This window comes from Myxocyprinus asiaticus, chromosome 1, assembly GCF_019703515.2.
Source record: "Myxocyprinus asiaticus isolate MX2 ecotype Aquarium Trade chromosome 1, UBuf_Myxa_2, whole genome shotgun sequence".
In the NCBI taxonomy this organism is placed as follows: Eukaryota; Metazoa; Chordata; class Actinopteri; order Cypriniformes; family Catostomidae; genus Myxocyprinus; species Myxocyprinus asiaticus.
This window is the reverse complement of record NC_059344.1, coordinates 49,171,287-49,195,850: the sequence shown is the minus strand read 5'-3', so window position 1 is coordinate 49,195,850 and position 24,564 is coordinate 49,171,287. Positions and strand designations below refer to the sequence as shown.

At 40.0% G+C, this 24,564-nt stretch overlaps 1 protein-coding gene across 8 annotated transcripts in view; it reads left to right on the top strand.

Annotated features, from left to right (window-relative positions):
• LOC127447184 (inositol hexakisphosphate and diphosphoinositol-pentakisphosphate kinase 1-like) overlaps positions 1-24,564 on the top strand; it is a 40,249-nt gene that overhangs the window by 12,978 nt on the left and 2,707 nt on the right. Inside the window, exons 15-31 of one of the 8 annotated variants that reach the window (XM_051708832.1) lie at positions 827-952; positions 2,649-2,770; positions 2,859-3,041; positions 3,135-3,276; positions 4,601-4,824; positions 5,372-5,499; positions 5,614-5,728; positions 6,575-6,682; positions 6,836-6,949; positions 7,092-7,232; positions 7,360-7,395; positions 9,334-9,427; positions 10,527-10,652; positions 13,255-13,317; positions 18,480-18,659; positions 21,057-21,194; positions 21,369-21,482. In XM_051708832.1, the coding sequence (XP_051564792.1) occupies positions 827-952; positions 2,649-2,770; positions 2,859-3,041; positions 3,135-3,276; positions 4,601-4,824; positions 5,372-5,499; positions 5,614-5,728; positions 6,575-6,682; positions 6,836-6,949; positions 7,092-7,232; positions 7,360-7,395; positions 9,334-9,427; positions 10,527-10,652; positions 13,255-13,317; positions 18,480-18,659; positions 21,057-21,194; positions 21,369-21,482 (2,154 nt within the window). Of the gene's footprint in view, positions 1-826; positions 953-2,648; positions 2,771-2,858; positions 3,042-3,134; positions 3,277-4,600; positions 4,825-5,371; positions 5,500-5,613; positions 5,729-6,574; positions 6,683-6,835; positions 6,950-7,091; positions 7,233-7,359; positions 7,396-9,333; positions 9,428-10,526; positions 10,653-13,254; positions 13,318-13,463; positions 18,660-21,056; positions 21,195-21,368; positions 21,483-24,564 lie in introns of those variants that run through there. The other 7 variants (XM_051708840.1, XM_051708850.1, XM_051708859.1 and 4 more) reach the window with 7 other exon arrangements.

Here is a 24,564-nt window from a genome sequence, read left to right as displayed (position 1 = left end):
AAGCAACCAAATTGGCCCGGTTGCTAGGGAGGGTAGTGTCTCTTGGGGTAACCTCCTCGTGATCGCTATAATGTGGTGCGCTCTCGGTGGGGTACATGGTGAATTGTGCGTGGATGCCGCGGAGGATAGCATGAAGCCTCCACACGCGCGTCTCAGCGGTAACACGCTCAACAAGCCACATGATAAGATGCGCAGGTTGACGTTCTCGGACGCGGAGGCAACTGAGATTCGTCCTCCACCACCCGGGTTGAGGCGAGTCACTATGCCACCATGAGGACTTAAGAGCACATTGGGAATTCCAAATTGGGGAGAAAATGGGGAGGAAAAAAAAAAAGAACCAATGACGTTCCCTCTTATTTAAGGGGTAGGTTATGGTTATAGTTAGTTTACGTTTTATGGTTAGTTACTTTAGAGTTTGCTTTATGGCAGGGGTGGGGAACGTCAGGGCTCAGGGCATTATAAGGCCCGCGAGACCATTTTACCCGGCCCACTAGGCCATTCGAGGAATAATTTGAAAAGCAAAAAAATGGCCTTGATTCCATCAACTGAATTTTTATTTTATTTATAATAATATAAAGAGTTTTAAAACTTTTTTTCTTGGTGCGTGAGCATGTAACGGAATGCTTACGTTAATTTCAACCCATAATCAGAAATTGCAAGCAATTGTATGGCCTGTGAATAATTTTGTAAATACTCGAATGGCCCTTAATAGGAAAAGGTTCCCCTCCCCTGCTTTACAGCCAACAAAGGATGTTAAACCAGGAAGACGTCCAACTTGGCTAAATCACATTGTTTCTGATGTCACTGTTGTGTGTGTTGTGTGCAGATACCCGTAAGGAGGGCCCCTCTATACTTCTGGTGCTGAAGTGGGGGGGGGAGCTGACTCCAGCCGGCAGAGTTCAGGCTGAAGAACTTGGCAGAGCCTTCCGTTGCATGTATCCTGGAGGTCAAGGTAGACTGGATCCTGTTTCTCAGTCTGTCTCTCTCTTTTATTCATGCTTTTGCATAAGGACACAGACAGAGGCGTAGCACAAAATGTTGGGCACAGAACTATTTTAGGGCCCCCTACATAATTTGGGTTTGTGGTGGGGGTTTTATATATAAATGGTTTTAGATGGATATTTAACAATGCTAAATTATTTATAAATAATTCACAATTTTTTATTTTCAAACACAAACATTCTTTGAATCAAGCAATAAAAAATGTACATTATGTGTTCACAATTTGCACCGCGGCTGGCTGAACATAAGGACCATACCATTTTCAATTTAAAAAAAGCCCACAAACCTCATGCTTTCAGCTCCACATGATCAATGCTTTCCTAAAGCAACAGCTCTTCAAAACATATAAGAGCCTAAAGCTGATTCATTAACACACCTTCAGATGAATGATGTGATACAATATTGGACACCATTTTATTATAACTTTCATAAGTCATTAGCAAACATGATATAATATCTTAAAAGTTAAGTAGATGATACAAATATAATTATGTGAATCAAAGTTTAATGCCATTTTTGACTTTCAGACATTTGACTAATGACACTAATAATTCTTTATGAATACACCTTTTAAAGACCTGTTAAGCCTTATATTTTATAAAAATATTTCTTAGTGTTATTGATGAAAGTTATTATGAAGTGTTGCCCAATGTTGGTATATATGGCAGTGTTCTCAGGTTTGAAAACCCAGTGTCTACTCAGCAAACTTCTAATTATCCTCTTCCCTCTTTTCTTGTTTCTTTTTCATTTCTGCCTCTTTTCTTTGTCCTACAACAGCATTTTTATGCCATGATTTTTCCACTGTAAATCTAATTTCTGTTAATTATACCACTGTGTTCTATACAGCACAGGAAATGTCTGAAATGATCAATGTTTAGTAATGTAGATCAGTGGAAAGGACACTACGTTTGTGTGCAATCTTTGTGGTAACAGTTTGGGGAGGGCCCTTTCTGAACACCTTTGAGATGAAGTGGACCACCGATTACAAGCCAGGCCCCATTGCCCAACATCAGTGCCTGACCTTAATAGGCTCTGAATGGGAGAAAATCCACATACATCTAGCGGAATGCTTTACCACAAGATTGAAAGCTGTTAGGCTGCAAAGGGAAGACCAACTTCCTAGTAATGGCCATAGTTTTGAAATTAAATGTTCAACGAGTATACTATAAAACTGGTAGACTGGGACTCTAAAACAGCATTTCCATCATCAGGCTGAATGGTTCTGAACATGGTGATAAATGGCACCAGTAGCATTTCCATTAAGATGTGATTTGGTACAGTAATTTTAAACCATTCCCCACACAGGTTTCTCAGTACATTTAGCTAACAGTACTCAGGACAGGAGAACCATGCTGCTGGAATGGCTTGGCGAATCACGATTTGTGACTTGTCAGTTATTTTCATTGTAATCCTGAATTTGCAGCACCACAATGGAAAAAGAAACCATAACCATGTCAACGAACCCAAATTGGAATAGAACAGCACAAATCAACAATGGTAACTGTTCAGCCTGATGATGGAGATGAACTACAATAGGGTTGTGGTTACTGGTCGAGAGTGATTCACTAGCTAGGCTAATGCACAGATAAAATCTTTATATATTTCTGGATGAGAATATGAATATGTATGTTCTTGTCTACTTATAGGAGATTATGCTGGCTTTCCAGGCTGCGGCTTGCTCAGACTACACAGCACCTATCGCCATGACCTCAAGATCTACGCTTCTGATGAGGGCAGGGTGCAGATGACTGCTGCTGCCTTTGCTAAGGTCCTCAGCCAAAACGGTTCTACAAATTTTGGTCATCAATGGATCAAGTATATAATTACTTAGCTGGTGTCTGTTGTCTGCCTGGCAGGGTCTTTTGGCACTGGAAGGGGAACTGACACCCATCCTGGTCCAGATGGTTAAGAGTGCAAATATGAATGGCCTTCTGGATAATGACATTGAATCCCTCAGTGGATGCCAGCAAAGGGTTAAGGCCAGACTGCATGAGATCATGCAGAAAGATGAAGCTTTCACAGAAGAAGACTTTGACAGGGTAAATCGGAGAATCGAACCCTGCAGTGACTTTCTGTGTAACACATTTGTGTCCATTTTTTCACATTTTCACCCATCTCATTTGTTTCTCCAGCTGGCTCCAACATGCAGCAGTTCACTGGTGAACTCTATGAATGCCGTGGAGAATCCAGTGAGCACATGTGATAAAGTCTACACCCTCATTCAGAGCCTCACCTCACAGATCCGCAAAAGACTTGAAGACCCCAAATCAGCAGGTGATTGTTCTGTGCTTACATTTATGGAAACACTTTAGCAACCACAACTAAAAGTTTTAAACTACCACATCATGTATTTCACATAATAGAAACTCACAGAAAGGAAAGAGAATGTATTTAAGACCCCATGAAATGGCTTGCTGAATGCAGTTTTCTTTCCTGTGATGACATATTTGCTATTGAAATAATATTGTAGTCGCAGATGGTATTAGGGGTAGGGACGTTCTCATTCTAGATATCATTTGATTGAACAAAAATCTGTGTAGTGCAAGATGAGTCATCAAGATTTTGGTCTGTTTTAACAGAGAATGATTAGCTCGATTGGGGGTTGGCCGTGCGCACTCATGGCCCGGCCCCGCCCTCCTCCTCGTCACACTCCTCCCGCCTTTGCCTCAGGCCGGGGAACCCCCGGCATGGCTTACATCCCCCCCCTTTTCTGAGGGGGGGGTGTTGCCCTTTTGGCTTTCCCCACCTTTCGAGACCTGGGAGGGAGACAAAGGGAGGGAAAAGGGGAGAGGGAAAGAGCGAGGCGGAGCGACAGTGAGAGAGAGAGAGAGAGAAAAATTTGCTCACCTGTACCCAGACATGCCGTTGCCTGGTCCTCGACCACTCCTCCACCCTCTGGCGGATGACAGACGCTCCTCCCCGGGCAGACAGCAGCGAGTCCTCCGACCCCTGGCGGATGGAACACCCCTCCGCGTTCTGGCAGCCAGTAGCAAGCCCCTCCATCCCCCGGCGGATGGCCGTAGCTGCTCCTTTGGGCGGACGGCAGTGGCAAGGACCACACGCCAGCGCATCCCTCCTCCCTCCCGGGTTTTGGCACCAATGTAACAATATAAAGGATGGGCAAGGAGGAGGTGGGAACCGGACGAAGCATCAAAGTCATATTTTAATGAAAACAAAATACACACGGCAGCTGTGTGTGGCTCTCTCTCTCCCGAACTGCCGCATCCGGCTCGGCTTTTTCCCTCTCCTCGGCTGATTAGCTCGATTGGGGGCCCCACCCTCCCCCTCGTCACATAACCTTTATTTTCTTTACAGTCAGATCTTGTGGAAATATGTATCAATACACAGCCCTATTACACTTTGAAAATCTATACACTTCATGGCTGAGTGCAGTGTATATTGTAAGTGCATAGTGTATAGTGCCTCATTTGGGACATAGACAGGGCCTAAAAGCTACAAAAACTTTTTGATTTCAAGAGGTCTTTAAAAAGCACCAAAACAGGCCCATTCTAAGAAACATTTGAAAGAACCACCCTGCGTAATGAATCCAAATCCATGTACAGTAAGTCAAGGTTCATTTGATCTGTTGCTCTCTCAGACTTACAGCTGTACCACAGCGAGACACTGGAGATGATGTTGCAGCGCTGGTCCAAATTGGAAAGGGACTTCCGCATGAAGAGCGGTCGCTATGACATCAGCAAGATTCCTGACATTTACGACTGTGTTAAGTATGACGTGCAGCACAACAGCTCTCTGGGCCTGGAGGACACAGTGGAACTCTTCAAGCTCTCTCGAGCACTAGCCGACATTATTATACCACAGGTGTGTGATGGACCTTTTCAGAAACATGGACGTTTAGCTTGTCCTCTGCGATTACTTGTTTTGTAGCTAATTCCAATGGCAGTGGCCATTGTATAAAAAGTATTCTTGACACATTTCAGGTAACAGAAAGTACTGTTTTTTGTTGTTGTTGGTGTTTTGTCATGCCTGTGACTGTTCAGCAAAGCCTTCACCATAGCAGAATTTGTCATTTTTCCTTCCGCAAACCGAGTTGAGTTAGTATTACCAATACTGTGAACAAACTGGTATTATTACACTTGTATTAATTTGGTACTGAAATACCAGTGCTTTTGACAACCCTATATGGGAATACTCTATGCTTGAAATAATAAAAAATTACAGTAAATTATTATACATTTTAAATTATATACATGTTAAAGTATAGTGGTTGAATGTCAAAATAGATAAGCTGATTTTTGTTTCTGTCTTCACGGTTTAACAAGCTTAATGTTTTTTTAACCAGTATGCCACACTAAATTGGATTTGAAATTGTTCCATTGTTTAAAGTTAATGCTGATTTCATTTTTAGGAGTACGGCATTAATAAGGTGGAGAAGCTGGACATTGCATATGCTTACTGTCTGCCTTTAGTGAAGAAGATTCAGCTGGACCTACAGAGAACACATGAGGATGAGTCTGTCAACAAGCTGCATCCACTGTGAGATTCTCTCACCATCTCTCTATTTCCTTCATCCTGTCCACCTTTTTTATTTTCTTTTTTCTCTACTGCTGATTGTAAGAGCTTATATGTGTCCATCTCATTGTGTCCCAGATATTCGCGTGGAGTACTTTCACCAGGCAGGCACGTCCGAACTCGCCTATATTTCACCAGTGAGAGTCATGTGCACTCCCTTCTTAGCATCTTCCGTTACGGTGGCCTGTTGGATGTAAGTATTATAGCTATGATAATATGTGAAAGATGCTGTAAGCAATTTTAGCATTCTGAAGCTTTCACATGACTGAGCTGTTGAATAAGCCATGCCACCTCATTCCAAAACCTCACCCTCCATGGATAATTTTGAGATCAAAACTGAGCAAAAGAGCAGCATTGTTTGTTCCTGTGGCAGTCAAATTCAACAGTGGCACAATAGCACCCTAAACTGACAAACATAATGAAACTCAGCTTCCTCCATTCCTCAATAATATACTTCAAAAACAACACTATGAGAACGAGCAAAATGATTGACAGGTTAAAAGCATCAGTGTCCACGGACACCTTTTTGTTTGCTGTTTACAAAGTCTTCAGCTGTCACAGAGACTGGTGAGATATCTCAGGACACTTATTTCATTATTATCTTTAAGGGAGTTGAACATTTTTTGCATGCTTTTCCATGATAAAATTGCTTACAGCACCTTTAAGGCTGGTTCACACTGCCCCAACGAACTCTTAACTCTTCAAACATTCTGAAGTTGGCTGTTGGATTTAGAATGTTGATTGCCACTGTCACACTGATCCAACAAACACCAACAGGGTTAACACTTTGATCCAACAAACCTAACAACTGTGTTTGTTGGGGCAGTGTGAATTAGTCTTTAGAGAGTGAAAATAAAGAGAAAGAGGGAGAATTAGTGTTAAGTACATAGGTTGTGTCTCAAAGGTAGTGAACTGCCTACCTAGACAGCATTTTGAGCATAGCACATCTATGATATTAGATAGGCAGCTCGCTAGGTTTCAAGACCAAGCCATAGATTTAAACCCTTAGATTCTGATGTGTCTCCTGGTCTTTTTGCAGGAGGAGAAGGACCAACAGTGGAAGAGAGCCATGGATTATCTGGGTGCAGTGTCTGAGCTCAACTACATGACCCAGATAGTCATTATGCTCTATGAAGACAACAAAAAGGTACATGCTGTTCTCATTCTCTGTTCCCTTGAGGCAAAGTGTAAACATGAGTGAACTGTCATAACAGAGCAGACCCATGTTTAGTGGGATCTGTGTAATCTCAACAGAGTCCTTCAGGGAAATTATGAGAGTTGTGACATTGTGTTACCTTAGGACCCATCCTCTGAAGAGCGCTTCCATGTGGAACTGCATTTCAGCCCGGGGGTTAAAGTATCTGAGGAGGAGAGTGCTCCAATGGGCTTTGGCTTCCGACCAGCCTCTGCTGAAGTATACAAAGTTTCCTTTGTTTCATTTTCTCATCACTTATTATATTAGATTATTATTCAACTCACAATAGTTAGTTTTTGCTTAAGTTTGTTTGTGTCTGTGCTGGTATTTTGGTTGGTGTGTGTGTGTGTGTTTGGCATAGAATGATCAAAAGCAAACAGACCCTGGTAGTTTGGAGAACCTTGCACGAGATGAACCTGATCGGGCCTTGCCCCTGTCTGAGGCCATTATCACACACAGGAAATCTCCTCTGATCCGGAATCGCAAGACTGGCTCCATGGAGGTATCACAGATTATCACATATGGTTTGCTTTGTAAGTAGTATGATGCAGTAATTAAAAAAATAATTCTGTCTTCATTTGCGCACCCTCATATTGTTCCAAACCTGTATTAATTTCTTCCTTCCGCAGAACACAAAATGTGAATTTTGGAAGAATATCCTGGAGGTGAATGAGGATAAAAGTTTCCCGAAAGTGGTCCATACTACTTGGGTGTTATATTTTATGTCTTCTGAAACCATAAGATAGCTTTGTATAAAGAATTGATTGAAATTTAAAGGAATATTCTGGGTTCAATATAAGTTAAACTCATTCAACAGCATTTGTAGCATAATATTGATTACCACAAAAATGTATTTTGACTAATTGAAAAGAAGCAAAAATCTGGTGTACCAGGGGCCTGGGTAGCTCAGCAAGTAAAGACGCTGACTACCACACCTGGAGTCGCAAGTTCGAATCCAGGGTGTGCTGAGTGACTCTAGTCAGGCTTCCTAAGCAACCAGTTGGCCCGTTGTGGTTCTTGATCTCGGTGGGGTGCGTGGTGAGTTGTGCGTGGATGCCGTGGAGAACAGCATGAAGCCTCCACACGTGCTAGGTTTTCACGGTAACGAGCTCAACAAGCCACGTGATAAAATGTGCGGATTGACGGTCTCAGACGCGGAGGCAACTGAGATTAGTCCTCCGCCTCCCGGATTGAGGCGAGTCACTACGTCACCATGAGGACTTGGAGCGCATTGGGAATTGGGCATTATAATAATATATAATAAGAATCTGGTGTTCCAAGGTTTGTTGTTGATTGGAAAGGAGGAAGCTGGGACCGGGTTGAACAATACACCTAGACATTTATTGCTGCACTCTTCAGTGACACACAATAAGACACTGCTTCACACTGACACGCAGACACACACACACTGCTGCATGCGTCTCTCTCTCGAACTGGCATCTCCCACTCCTCTTTATCCCCCTCCCGGCTGATTGGGGTAATTCAATGCCCGGCCATGACCTCCGCTTCGTAACATACCCCCAACGCCCGATTCAGGCCTGGGACCATCCAGCCTGACTCCCCCCGTTCCTGGAGGGGAGGTGTCGCCCTTCCGACCATTTCGCTGCCGGCTGGTCTTCCCCACCTCCTGGGAAAATGAGCAGGACGAGGGGAGGGAGAGGGGAGAGAAAAAGAGAGTGCGGGAGAGCCCGAGAGACAGAGAGAGGAGAGAGAAAAGAAAAAGAGGGAAGAACAAAAAACTCGAGTTCCCGACCACACTGTCAAATGGTCCTCAGCCAGCTGCACTACCTCCTGGCAGACAGCAGCAGACTCCTCTGCCTCCAGGCGGACAGCAGCGGGCTCTTCCGCCTCTTGGCAGACGGCAGTGGCGAGGACTTCATGACAGCGCATCCTTCCTCCTTCCCGGGTTTCGGCACCAATGTACCAAGGTTCGTTGTTGGGTGAAATGGAGGAAGCTGGGAAGTTGAACAATACACGTAGACACTTATTGCTGCACTCTTCAGTGACACACAATAAGACACTGCTTCACACTGACATGCAGACACACACTGCTGCGTGTGTCTCTCTCTCTCTCTCTCTCTTACTCCTCTTTATCCCCCTCCCAGCTGATTGGGGTGATACAGCCCTGGGCGTCAATCCTCACGGCCCAGCCACGCCCTCCTCCTCGTCACATCTGGGTTCCAGTGAGGCACTTAAAATGGAAGTGAATGGGGGCCAATTTTGGAATGTTAAAATACTCAATGTTTCAAAAGTATAGCCACAAGACATAAAGGAAATGCGTGTAAACATGATTTTAGTGTGATAAAATTACTTACTAACCTTTTCTGTGTAAAATTATAGCCAATTTTCCAACTTCTTTGCCAGGACGATATAATGTCAACAAATCTTATAACCCTAAAAAATTCACCTTTTGGGTTCCACGGAAGAAAGAAAGTCATACAGGTTTAGAACAACTTGAGGGTGAACAGCTAATAGGGTTAGGGTTAGAATGTTTATTTTTGTACTAACTATTACTTAAATACTAATTTTATACTTGTTTAAATCTGTGTGATATCAGATTGACATGTACTGTGATTCAGCAGTGCTCATGTTTGATTGCACAGGTCCTGTCAGAAAGCTCGTCTTCTAAAGGGGGCAGCTACCGCCTCTTCCCTTCCTGCTCACGTCAGTCTCCAGAGATGAAGCAGAGTGGATTAGGTTGGTATCATGTGTCTGTCCCTCATTCAGTCCCAACAACTGCTGTTTATCTCTTCTCTCTGACAGGAGTTTACCTTCTTAATCCAAGACAACTCTATATTGGATGTTATTTTTGGGTGTAAAAACCATTAGTCTACTGCTTGCTTTGACATTGCCAAGCAAATAAGTGGATACACATTTCAGATCCAGACAAAGATTTAGTTTGTTGTGTGGGGCTGGGAAGCTGTTCCTCATTATTAGACATTTTGGAGAGTTAAGCTGGATTCTGTGTTTCTGCTATATTTAAGACTGACAGACGTGTGATCTCTGATATGAGGACAGTTCCAACTCTAAATTCTGATTGGATGAGTCATGTTCGAAGCCATAGTAAAATGACTATAAATGTACATATTCTATTTTAATGTGGCAAGTTGCGGCGTTGCTTAGAAATCACAAGCAACCTACAAATGGGATAATGAACTACAGTATATTTTATGCTGGTTATTAGTAATAATTAATTGAACAGTGGAATCTTTATCATATTATTTTTGGCACTGTTTTATAAAAGCGATAAGCCATTCAAGTGGTCTTAATAGCTTTTCGGTTTAGTCAATATGAGAAAGAGCCTTGATTAATTTTATTTATTTTTTTTCAACCTTTACACTAAAGTTTTGCATGATAAACAACAGATTTGATAATAAACAAAGTAATCCTGCATGTAGTCAGATATTTTTTAAACCTAACCATCTGATCTGTTGATTTAAATTAGCACAAGTTCATTTATGTAATCGTTTTGATGGTATGAAATATGAACACTGATGTTCATCAATAACCTACTCATCCTATCCGGCATTGTTCATTATAGTTCATAATAGATAAAAGGTATATATTTTCATATATACATTTTCCCTGACAAGAACATTGCTTTTGTCTTTTGTTAATCAGATTTTGCTTGACTACACTCTGTCATTGATGTCCACCAAACTGTAATGGTTTTGGCACGAGTCATGTATTATGACTTAATAATCCTCTCACCTTCCCTGTAGTAACTGCTCTGTTTTGATTAGTAAGTGCATGTGGTTGGAGTGCACACTAATTCCATGATCTAACCCCTCTGCAGGCTCACAGTGCGCTGGTCTCTTCAGCACCACCGTCCTGGGGGGCTCCTCTAGTGCCCCCAACCTTCAGGACTACGCGCGCACACATCGCAAAAAATTTTCCTCTGGCAGTTTGACCTATAAAGACGGTATGTGCTCAGTCCAGCTCCTTGTGTCATCTATGAGCTAATGAAAGAAAAAGGTAGAATCTATAGGATAAGGGCACTTCATGTAAATGTAAAGTTTAGTTAAAGAGTAGGAAAATAACTATTGGGTCCTTTAGAAACACATTCTGGTTTGTGGTGGCATTGTTAAAGATGCCGTATCGAACATCTCATTTGCCATTTTACGTCTGGTTCATTTTTATGGTCTTGGATCATAGGAGTCTACTGTGCCATTCATTGTCTTTCAGCAATTATGTCTTTGTTTCTTGTCATTTTCCACATTTTGTGACCAGTGTTTTGTTCTCGACATAATTATATTGGGAGCACAATTCTATGAATTACAAGAAGGGGGGATTTTTAATGTACCTCTCTGTAGGACCCTCTAGTAGCAAAAACATGGATAATGTGAATAGCTCTCCATTAGCTAAATGAAGTTCAAGCTGCATTGTGAAGTTTCTATGCCACTAGCATTACTAAATTGAATTCTCCCATACCTGTCATTGCTCGGGCAAACAGATAGCCCCACCTCAAACAAACAGAGTAATGTTTTGATAGTTCCATAGGGCTGCAGTGTTTACACTTTTTGGGGAAATCAGTTTACAAATAGCTTACTTATAGTTGTCTCTGAGTATTAAGCTGGGATAGGATTATTTAAATATTTAAAAAAAAGTGACACACTTCACCTTTAAACCTTGACTTTGCGTTTTTTCTTCGGTCGTATATGATAATTCCTTAAAGTTGACTCTCAGATATATTGCATTTGTTACTCTAAATGTATCACATAAATTAGGGATTGCGCTAGATTTAATTATCATTAAATCATTCGCATTGGTTTTCAGTAAATTTGAAATCTCACCCAACACTGCATTTATGAACTCTGCCTTTGGTCCTAAGAGCTCTAATATCCAGAGTCCTTCCAGAATGTTCAGTTTGTGTGTTTGCAGTGCAACCCTTTGCCCACAAGGTGTCAGTGTGACATTGAGTTTCAGTTACCATTTTCTGTCTTGTTTTGTTAACCACTCTTTTACTATATTTATAACAGCTTTATTCTCTCATTTGTTTCTATCGTATACACTAGTCTATTCATAACTCATTTAACTTTATTAGCTTAAGCTTAAACCTCTTTATTTGTTATATGTGTAGATATGACAGGCCGGTCATTGAACCCAGTCCTCAGTCTTTGTCTTCACTGTCGTTTGTTGTTGTGTTCTGTGAAGGCATGTCTGTTGCACTAAAATCACTCAGTGATGTGTTATGACAGAAAGCGAGTGGTCAATCTGACGGTCTCAAGCTTTTCACACTTCTGTCCACCATTTTGTTTGCTCTGAGAGACGACATTGAATAAAATGGCATCTGTATTTATAGTAGAGAAGTTCCCATTAGCTCACTTGCTGAAGATATAACTTCAGTCAGCCAGTGTCAATATTCTGTATTAAAGGGATAGTTCACTGAAAAATTACAATTCTGTCATTTACTTACCCTCATGTTGTTCCAAACCTGTATGTCTTTCTGTCTTTCCTGGAACACAGAAGAGGTGCTAGGGAGAATGTTAGCCTCAGTCAGCCATTCACATTAATGGACTCTTTTCACTCTTCTGGGTTTTGGAACACGGAAGTAAACGACTGCAGGGTAAACTTTGATTGCTGTGAATGGTAGACCGAGACCACAGCAAATATAATTTTTGCTTACTCATTTGCTCCAACATCAAAAAAATAAAATAAAACAATAATAGTAATACAGCACAGTTACACTTCCACAGCTTTTCAAATGAAGACAAAAATAGAGTGCGATGGATTACGACAGTCAGAAGAGAGGAGACTGTAAACTTACTGTCACTCTCTCAGCAGCTGTGTTAGAAACCTCATTGCATCTGTGGTTAGTCTTTTTTTTTTTTAAAAAAACAATTCCAGGGTAATACTATACAAAGTATAGTAAAATACAAAAATTGCAAATATAAAAAGTTTGTTAGATTTATGCTGCTAAATAAGACAGAAACATCTATGAAAAGAGTCCATTGTGCAGAAAAAAAGATACCAAGTGAATGGTGATTGATTCTAACTTATATCATTTTGTATTTCACAGAAGATAGATTGTCATGTGGGAACAACATGAAAGTGGGTAAACAATGACACAATATTCATTTTTGGGTGAACTATTCATTTAACCTAAATCACTGTGGCAACTCATTTTTAAACAGTCGTAAGATAAAGATAAACCTGTCCTCTTGTTGTAATTTTACTAAATAGAGTTGTTGAAATTCTTGTTCCAATATACTTTATTCTTTTGCAGTAAGCAAACCCTATATAACATATTTTACATAATCACATAACTAGGAATATTGTGACTCTTAGCCTAAAATCAAAATCACATTGAGGCATATCACTAAACGCTGCTGTTAAGGCCTTCTGTTCCAATGCCTCTGAATTGGTATCCTGCAGTAGGAACAGTAGCAACACGGAAATTTAAACCCACACTCTATACCCTAATATCCCTGAAAAACTCACATCTTCAGCACTATAACACCATCCCCATCCTGTCCAGGTGTGCTGTAAAATATGGTAACTAGTGACCTTTTTTATTTCCTCAGAGTTGTTGTCTATGCCGGCAGTAAAGCGATTTTCGGTGTCGTTTGCAAAGCATCCGACTAATGGTACGTCTGCTTCTCTTCAAGTATATTTCCACTTTCTCCCCTTCTTTTGTTTTGCATGTCAATGGAAGAGTCTTCTCATATTGGTATTTTGTTTTTGTTTGTTTTATTTCATGTGACTACTGCCATGTTTACTTCAACCCCTCCAGTTTCATCATCTTTTTATTCCTTTGAACAGTCTCATGGCCCCCCCACACACTACTATCGCTGTTTGTAACTTCGTGCGTACAGTATCTCTCACGCTCACCCAGTGACTCAATGTTGATCAGTTTACAGATGATAATTTATATGGATGAGTGTAAGCACATCTTGGTGTTTGGTGTGCCTGTACGCATAAATCTTTGGGTAGGTGGGTTTATTAGAGTAAAGATCACAAATATGAACCACTATTGGACAACACATCAGTGGCAGTGATTAAACCCTTGCCCTGTTAGCAATTCTCATTTTGACAATATTTAACCGTAAAAGACAATGCAGTGATTGTTAACATGGAAATGGTTCTCCTGTCTCTCCTTTACCCCCTCACACTTCTCTCTTTTTTTGTTTAACTTCTATTTCATGAAATGTTGTTCAATGTCTTGAATGTCAAATTACAAAGTGAAAGAGTGTTTTATGCTGTTTCACATCAATTCTTTGTGGGAAACAGCTTAAAATCTCAATGCTTTCTTCACTAAAACAAGCTTTGTCATTTAGAAACCACAAACGACAAGGACTAAAATTTCCTTCAAATTAAGATATAATTGCATCATAAGTAATTATATTTGGAAACACTTTACAATAAGGTTCAATATGTTAACATTAGTTAGTGCATTAGGTATAATGAACAAACAATGAACACATTTTATTTCCACAGTATTTATTAATCTTTGTTGATGTTAGTTAATTTCATGTTAGTTCATAATGCATTCACTTCTATTGTAAGTGCCTGAGTGTAACCAAAATTTTTACTTTTTTCAAAGAAAAGGACGGGCAAGTCCAAATTAATTTTGTGTATCAACATTGTCACAAATGCTGTCGATTGAGCTTACCTTGTATTGAACCCGGAATATTCCTTTAACAAATAACATTTTTTATTTAAAAAATTTATTATTATTTGTTAAAATTCACATTAAACAAGATTAATAAATGCTGTAAAAGTATTGTTCATACATAAGTTAGTTCATGTTAACTAAAGTTGTTAGCTAATGTTAATAAATAGAACCGTACTGTAAAGTGTTACCTTATATTCTCTTCAATTATTAACATGACTAAAATGTACCGTCTGTAACTTTGTAATCCTTACTTGTGCCATTTGTGGTAATCTAAACTAAAATTATAAATACACATGCTGTGCATACAAACTCCATGTTGAGATAATGTTGGTTACCAGTGTTATTCCCCCTGTTAAAGAATAATTTTTTATATGTTGTGATCATCTGGAAGCAGGGGAGATATAGCTCAACAAATCCAAACTGAGACTATTTTTGTATGTTTTTTCATACACTGGTTTGAATTCATCTTGCTATATATACTACTTTTTACTTAACTGTACACTGTATATACAGTTGAAGTCAGAAGTTTATATACACCTTAGTCAAATACATTTAAACTCAGTTTTACACAATTCCTGTGTGTAAATTTAATCGTAGAAAAAATTCCCTGTCTTAGGTCAGTTAGGATCACTATATTTTAAGAATGTACAATGTCAGAATAATACTAGAGAGAATGATTTATTTCAGCATTTCTTTCTTTCATCACATTCCCAGTGGGTCAGAAGTTTACATACAGTTTGATAGTATTTGGTAGCATTGCCTTTAAATTGTTTAACTTGGCCCATTCCTCCAGACAGAACTGGTGCAACTGAGTCAGGTTTGTAGGCCTCCTTTCTCGCACATGATTTTTCAGTTCTGCCCACAAATTTTCTATCTTTTTGTGATGGCTACTCCAATACCTTGACTTTGTTGTCCTTAAACCATTTTGCCATAAAACGGAAGGCCCATTTGCAACCGAGCTTTAACTTCCTGGCTGATGTCTTCAGATGTTGCTTCAATGTATCCACATAATTTTACTTCCTCATGATGCCATCTATTTTGTGAAGTGCACCAGTCCCTCCAGCAGCAAAGCACCCCGACAACATGATGCTGCCATCGACATGCTTCACGGTTGGGATGGTGTTCTTCGGCTTGCAAGCCTCACCCTTTTTCCTCCAAACATAACAATGGTCATTATGGCCATTTTGTTTAATCAGACCAGAGGACATTTCTCCAAAAAGTAAGATCTTTGTCCCCATGTGCACTTGAAAACTGTAGTCTGGCTTTTTTATGGCGGTTTTGGAGCAGTGGCTTTTTCCTTGCTGAGCAGCCTTTCAGGTTATGTCGATATAGGCCTCGTTTTGGATATAGATACTTGTCTACCTGTTTTCTCCAGCATCTTCACAAGGTCCTTTTGTTGTTGTTCTGGGATTGATATGTACTTTTCGCACCAAACTACATTCATCTCTAGGAGACGGAATACGTCTCCTTCCTGAGCGGTATGATGGCTGTGTGTTCCCATGGTGTTTATACTTGCATACTATTGTTTGTACAGATGAACATGGTACCTTCAGGTGTTTGGAAATTGCGCCCAAGGATGAACCAGACTTGTGGAGGTCCACAATTTTTTTCTTTTGATTTTCCCATGATGTCAAGCAAAGAGGCACTGAGTTGGAAGGTAGGCCTTAAAATAAATCCACAGATACACCTCCAATTCAGTACACCTCCTGTCAGAAGCTAACTGAATAATTGTCTAAAGGCTTGACATCATTTTCTAACGTTTTCCAAGCTGCTTAAAGGTACAGTTAACTTAGTGTATGTAAACTTCTGACCCACTGGAATTGTGATATAGTCAATTAAAAGTGAAACAATCTGTCTGTAAACAATTGTTGGAAAAATTACTCATGGCATGCACAAAGTAGATGTCCTAAGCAACTTGCCAAAACTATAGTTTGCTAATATTAAATCTGTGGAGTGGTTAAATAATGAGTTTTAATGACTTCAACCTAAGTGTACGTAAACTTCTGACTTCAACTGTATAATGATGATGCTTTAAGGGTTTGTGTTAATACTAGAATGCTTGAGTGGATGTGATATCCTAGGTCAAGAACAGTAAAACTACTGCAGCGTGTTATGTGTGCATGTAAGTGTATTTGGACACTCTTGCTGCATGTTTTCAGTACATCTCAGGCAGAGCTTAAAGATGGTCCCTCTTCCACCTACACACTCCCTGCCACCCACCACACTGGGTTCCCTGCCATCCAGCTTTTAAAACATTTCACGAAGGAGCCTTTTGCCCACGCTAATTATGTCCCTGTAGTTAATACGAAATACTCACCTTCATGTTTCTGAAATTAGTGCACACTGTAAACCATTTCATTTGCTGTTATTTTATTCCTCAAGTTTATTTGGCCTAATTAGAAATTGTATTGTCTGTATTTTCCTGGTAGGTTTGTGTGCCTGTGTGGATTTATGTATGTATGTATGTATGTATGTATGTATGTAGGTCAGGTTCTGCTATCTTTTTGGAAACCAAATGTTCCTATAATGATAGTAAAACTTAAAATCCCCTACATTGTAGGGACCTCCCAATGTTCCCAATGATGAAAACATCTGAACAGAGGGACTTGATCATTTTTTAATTAAAAGTTAAAACTCAAAAGTTGTCTTTAAGGGGTAGGTGGACAGTTAGGATATTGCAAATATAATTAGCTTAATATAAAAACTAAAGTTTAATTTTGATAAAACTAAACTTTAATTATGATATTAAAAAGGTATGTGTGTGAGTGTGTGTTTGAATCTTAAGATGTGATTTTATGACAAAAAAGTGCTTTTCCACCAATGGGCCGAACGGTTCTGAACATAATAAGTAACCGTTCCAGAAGCAATAACTGTTCTGGTGGAACGGCTTTACTGACACGGTGACTCATCTGTCCAGTCAGTCAATTCTAATCCTGATTTCACAGCACCACAAACCGTAACTGTGTCAACAAGCCCATACTGGTACAGAACTGCATGGTTCCTCAATAGGAATCAGTTGGCCTGATGGTGGAAAAGCGGCTGAAGATTGTGAACCTAATAAAACTCAAGTGTGTACTCTGGCTGGCTACCAGTGTAAGAGTGAAAGTACCCTTCATTTCTTGTTAAGCATTAGCTTCTATTTACACTTCAGTACTTTAAAAGGTTGTTCTTGTGATTTGCGATCATTTACAACTGTTGGCAAAAAGGTACAAATTTTATAATGATTACTATTTCATACTTTATTAAATGTGTGATATGGCAATTATTGGTACTGTTTTATTAAATAATCAAGTTCATCTCTATGGTAAGGATCTATAACTATGGCTCTTGTATATTCAGTAAATCCTAATAATGTGATATCCTCAAAGAGTAGACTAGGAATGAAAAGGGAACATGTGGTTGTGGTGTGAAGTTTGACTCCACTGAGCACTGTATTTACTTTAGGCACACAGGATGATACTTCTGCCATGTCGGTTAAACCATTTCTGTGGTGGCCCGGCTCAGGTAACGAAAGATCTCTGTTCTCACTGCAACTTAACACCAATCATGTTGATTGAGTGAATCGGCTGGGCTTAACTGCATAGTGTCCATATGCACGCTCAAGAACTCACACAGTGTGACTTCTTTTTAGAAGTTATAGATGTCAGGAATCAGGATATAAAGACTCATTGTTTTAACAGTCAGCATGTCATTTTATAGTTTAGTGAGTTGTTCCTTGAATCCCTTGTGGTCTTGTGCCTTAATCGATGAATTTTGACTGCAGCAATAGAACTGTATCCTTTGTACTCTCTTTCAGAGTTTTGCATAGAGCAGTAAATAATAATTTGTGAGTGAAGGCGGTGGACTACAATGGACTTTATGTGGTGCTGTGTGTCTGCTTGGGATTAACTTGCTGGTATCCAGTCACTCAGGCTTTGTTTAGAGGAGTTTAAATGTAGAATATGGAGAAGTGCCTTTTAAACCCTTCCAGAACTGTTTTAGAGAGGTCACTGTCCTAGCATGAAACAGGAATATCAGAACTGTACTGTTCACGGCATCCCCATATTGGTCAGTATTTTGGCCCAAGCACCCATCCACCTACCAAACCCTTTCCTCCCCACTGTTCTCTTCCCTGCTGTGCCTCTTCTTCCTTAGAGCCCCTGGAGGAGCATCAGGTAGCCCAGCTGCTGAGGCGCTTTTCCACAGACCCCAGTATTGGCCACCCATTCTCTTTGGACAGTGCTTTTGCCCACCACCTCCATCAGTGCTCCTACCATCTCCGCCTCTTCCGCAACTGGTTAATCTCCGGCCAGGACCCACTTGAGTACCTCTACGGTCAGCCCCGCGGAGTTTCTTCCGTGCCGTGCTGTGCCGTGCCATGACTGCAGTAATGGCTGCTGCCACAGCTGCATCAGCTTTGCTATAGTGCCTCTGCTGTTTGAAGCATGCTTGTGTTATTGGGAAAAGCAGCTTGTGATGAAATGGCTTTTTTTTAACCTCTTGAACAGTAGGATGATTTTTTTGTTTTTTTGTTTTTGAGAATATCTTTAAGGGCTGTCAGTAGATTAGAGTCTTAGATTTGTAATTAATTGTGATTAACCTCTTGAGATATATATATTATTATTATTATTATTATAAATTTTTTGTTTTTGTTTTGTTTTTTTCATTAGCATGATTAATCTGGGATCTTTAATTTGCTAAATTACATCAGAACCTTCACTTTTATTACATCCATTTCCTCTCTTAAGGAAAGGAAACATATTAGCCTGCAGTTGACCACCAGTGGCCTTTTCATAAACATTGTGATTTACCTGTAGAACATTTTTTTTTTTTCCTTGTCTCAAATTGGGTAAATAGTTTGAAGTCAACATGAAACACTGTTTATTACCCATTTTAATGTAGTAACCTGACACATTCCTGAGAAAAACAGGATATTGAATGCAAAAAAGAAAAATGTTGGGCAGGACTTGATTTTATCCTTTGGGAGTTGATTGGATCATGAAAAGTAGGCGAGCAAGGTATAAAATTGATAAAATATTTCGAAGACACATTTTTTTAGTTTACTTGAAATATCATGCACCGATGAATCATGGTCAATAAGATCAGGAACGTGCATTAAAGGCATAGTTCACCTAAGAATGATAATTCTCTCTTCATTTACTCCGCCTTATGCCATCTCAAACCCATTTGACTTGCTTTCTACTGCAGAACACAAAGATATTTTGAAGGAAGTATGAGGTGTTTTTGTCCATACAATGCAAGTCAATGTGGTGTAAAAGTAAGGAAGTGGGTGAATGAGCTTCTCTCATGAATGCGCCATGGAGACTGCAGATGTCAATATTTATAGCGAATAAGCATTTACATTTAGGTCTGTTTCTCACCCAAAACCAGTCGTATTGCTTCAGAAGACAGATTAAACCACTTGAGTCATATAGATTATCTTTATGCTCCCTTTATGTCCTTTTTAGAGCTTGAAAGTTTCAGACCCCATTGACTTTTATTGAATGGATATAGACACATATATCCTTCAAAATATATTTGTGTGTGTTCTGCAGAAGAAAGAAAGTCATAAGAGTGAGCATAAGGGTGAGTAAATGATCAAAAATTATGATTTTTGTGTGAAGCATTCCTGTAAAAAAGTGACTAGAATAAATTTTGATTCATGCTGACTTGAACTGCAATAAATGTACAAATTTACCTCAAAAGTGAATGTGTTACCTTTGGCAGCCCTTGTATCTCTTAATTAACAGTTATCAGTATGGTTGAGCGCTTAGTCTGGAAATGTTGAATTAGCATTTAGAGTGATCTCTCACTGCTAAGTACTGGGGTTTGAGGTGTGGTAGATGCATGCCCGTGGCATTGATTGCAGCTGTGTCAGCTTACAGTCACATCAGCTCTGTGAACTATTAAACAGTGACTGACCTGCATGATTGTGGCAAATGATATGCATGCCACAGGCCTGCAAGGAATTGAAAAACAAAACAAAACATGGAAGTCTCTATTAAACTGGTCAGTGTCTCTCTAAATCTGTTAAATATTCATAAGGACTTAGTTGAGCTTCTTATGTTACACACATAATTAAACATATTATTGTTTGTTTTTTCCTTTGTCCTCTTCTCAGAAGTCAGGTTTGTTTTCATAATTAATAACAAGTAATGTAATGAATGTTGAAATACATGTCCTCATTTATAAAACTCATGCACTGATTAAGTCATGATCAGCATTGTGTTCTATTATTTCTATTACTATTTTTCAAGCATTTGACAGATATTTGATGTGTTTCTGCCAGCTCCCTTCTAACTTGTGTGTTGCTTTAATCCTCATTAAAAGTTAGTATTTTTTTTCCAGCTAAATAAAATGCCTACCATACTATCTCTAACAACTAATTATTATTATTTTTTTTTATTTATTTTTTGCTTGTTGAAGTTACTTCATTGAATCAGAAATAATTATTTGTGTGTGTGCGTCATTATTATCACCAGATTGTGTGTTAGATTTTATTTTGTGTGTGTGTGATTAGAACACAGTGGTTTCTTATCCAAAAAGTGCCAAGTCTTTAATGAATGGCAAGCTGATGTGGGTTTCATGTGTTTGTTTGTGTGTATATGTGACTGTTTCCTGCACTTGACTGTGGTTCTATCACTAACAAGGGTGTGGCAGTAGGTGGAATGGCTGTTCACATTGGTTCAGTGGTTATAGACTGTTGTTGTGCATCACTTCTCTCATCTGCAGGTTTTGAAGGCTGCTCCATGGTGCCCTCCATCTACCCTCTTGAGACCCTGCACAACTCCCTCTCGCTTAAACAGGTGAACAAGTTCCTGACAGGTGTGTGTGAGATTGCAGGAGATTCCCACACCAGGACGACCAGAGGTAATGCCCTTAGCACCATTCTACTTGTACAACATTTAGGACACTAATGTTGTTTGATATAAAAAAATCACCAAACAGCATGGCATACCGTACATTAACGTCCATGTGATTGCTTTCAGTTCATTTCATATTGCAACAAAAGGTAATTGTGTGTGTTCCTCTCCCCTACTATAGCACTGTCAGCTATGTTAGATTCTCAAAACCAGCCGTCAATGGACTCTTACATCCCTCATAGAGTGCTGTCAACCTCTGTTTCATTGCGCCAGCGGTCTGACCGCCCACCTTGGTGTGAGTACTGCTGCCCTTAGTTCTTCAGTCTACATCCACATTAATCTGGATACATTTGAAAATGGCATTTTCAATGGCACTGAAACCCAACTGTCCTCATGTTCCATGACTGGATAGCAATTCTGAGTAAACTTCCCATCGCCTTTGAAGGAATGCAATGTTAAGGTTGTACAAATTAACATTTATATTTAACAATGCTGTCAAAGTGGATAGCAGGCACAACAGTGCTGCTACAATGTGTGTGTGTGTGTGCGCAGGTTTGGGTGATTTTCGAGGACATTTATTTAGGTTACAAACTTGTAATTACAAGGGTATTATGCTATAAATGTGGTTTATGAGGACAGTTCTAGCGTCCCCATAATTCAAATCGCTTAAAACATACTAAACGATGTTTTATTGAAAATGTAAAAATGCAGAAAATTTTTTGGTTAGGTTTAGGGGTAGGGTTAGATTTAGGGGATAGAATCTATAGTTCGTACAGTATAAAAATCATGATGTCTGTGGAGAGTCCTCATAAGGATAGCCGCACCAACGTGTGTGTGTGTGTGTGTGTGTGTGTGTGTGTGTGTGTCAGGTTTTGCCTCTATTTTGGGAATGAGATATCCCCACAAGGATAGTAAAACCAAAAATCACATATATTATGGGGACCAGCCAACAATCCTCATAAGGACAATATCATAATAAACATAATAAATAATGTCTTAATGAAAATCTGAAAATGTAAAGGTTTCAATGAGGGTTTCAATGATTTTCATGACTTTTGGTTCCATTAATGGTTCTCGAACATGCATTCTTCCACCGATGCGGTCAGGACACCGTGCTAAAATACATTGTTTCATGCGCTACTGTTCAGCATCACTGTAACACCAATATTGAATCTGCATTACGAAACATACAACTAGTGTAGTCTGATTCCCGAACAATTTAAGCTTATGATCTTTTGAATCTCCACCACTTAACATACAATGCTATCTCCTGAACAAATGACTCTTAAGAGGCAGTTCCCACTCTAAATGAGCCAAGAACTATTTCATGTTCTGTGTATAATGCTCATGAAACTTAAGGCACAGTCACATTTACCTTCATACAACAAAATTCCTCTCTGAATTTTCTCTTGTTTGGAGTTCAAGTTTGGGGAACATTGACAGGCAAATTCGCTGCTTTGACGATAGAAGTTGCTTGGTTTGGCTGTGCTTCGTACACAGCTACACTAGATATTGACATTAAACAAGAATATCATTTAAGTGGCGAGTTTCAATCTCACAGAGTATAAAATGCAGCATTAAAAAGAGTCTGCTCGGCAAGTAGTTATTTGCTTGTCTCACGCACTCAACGTCCGTAAATGTGGCAACGCCTTTAGGTCAGAGTGCCTACTGGATGTTGATATGACAAAGTGTTGTTAAATATACACGTTATGAGTTTTGTTGTTATTAGTGCTATTTAATAAGAATTTAATATATAAAAATGTATTTATAAATATTTTAATAAAAAAGTCACACCATTTGCAGAAATCTGTTCTATTAAAATATTAAATGATCGCTGCTGAGGGCAGGAATCCAATAAGAATTGTGTTTGTTATTTCCAAATATTTCTTCCTCAAAAGTACTAAAAGAATCGTTTAAGGAACCGTTAAAGGGATAGTTCACCCAAAAATGAAAGTTCAGTCATTGTTTACTCACCCTTGTGTTGTTATAACCCCACATGACTTTCTTTCTTTTTCTTAACACAAAGGAATTGTGAAAAAATGTTGTGCTCAGTGATGTCATACAATGTCAGTTTATGGTGACCACCTCTTCAAGCTTCAAAAGGATGCAAAAGTATAATTCAGAAGTCTAATAGATTACAGTATTCATGTCTTTTAATTTCAAGTTTAGTTTTCTTCCTTGTTCCTGTTTCCTGTCATGTGTTTTCCTTGTCTTGTTCTCATGTTTCATGTGTTCTCATGTTTCATGTGTCCTGTTATGATTGGTCTTTAGTTTATTAGTCTTGTCTTTTATTGGTTCATATTTTGTTGTCTTGTTAATCTGTGTATTAGTTATGTCATTTCATTGGTTGTCTTGTTTCTAGTCTTGTTAACCTTGTTAGTACTTGTGTATTAATGCCCTCATGTTTGCCTTTGTCAGTTGTCTAGTATTGTTTATGTGTAAAGTTGTTCTCTTATTATGTTCAATTCTTTAATCACAGTCAAGTTTAGTCTAGTCGAATCTTTTGTTTATTTCCTATGTCTGTTTTGGTCTTCACTTTGGACTACAGTAAATACTGCATCATCATTGTCTTTGTCTTCGTCTGCTCCTGCTCTGCCTGCCTCAACCTTACAGAATACTTGACCAAAGGATGAACCAAACAATAGCACTGATCCATCTCTGCCAGGGGAATAGTCCACTTGAGGACTTTGTGGTGGATATTTGTGGACTCTGTGACCAGGTGGATTTTGGTGAGGTTGCCCTCAAGGACTTTTTTCATGCAGGTGTAGAGGAACCTCTCTTTTCCATGCTGCCCGGAGGTGGGATTCTGTAGACCCTGGCTCAGTATGTAGGCTATGCTTTTATACTAAGTGCCAAGCAGTTCGTCTTTTCTGTGGGTGTAGCTGAAGAGGAACTCAGCGCTCCTACAGTAGTCACCACGTCAGAGTCCGCCACGTCAGAGTCTACCACCTACCGCCTTGACCTCCGAGCCCTGTGAGTCCCCGGCCGCCTTGACCTCCAAGCACCCTGATGCTCCGCCTCCACCAGCTCCACCTCTGAGCCACTGCCTGCAGCGGCTCTGCCCTCTGGGTCTCTGGCCCTCCGCCGTCTCCGCCTCTGAGCCACTACCTGCAGCGGCTCTGCCCTCTGGGTCTCTAGCCCTCCGCCGTCTCTGCCCTGGTCTCCGGGCCCTCCGCTGGCTCCGCCCTGGTCTTCTGGTCCACCCTTGTCTCCAGGCCCTCCACAGTCTCCGCCCAGATCTCCTGATCCGCCCTGGTCTCCGGGCCCTCCACCCTGGTCTCCTGGTCCGCCCTAGTTTCCAAGCCCTCCGCCGGCTCCGCCTTGGTCTACGGGCAGTACATTCTGTCGATCACTTGGTTTCTATTTTCAGCATTGCG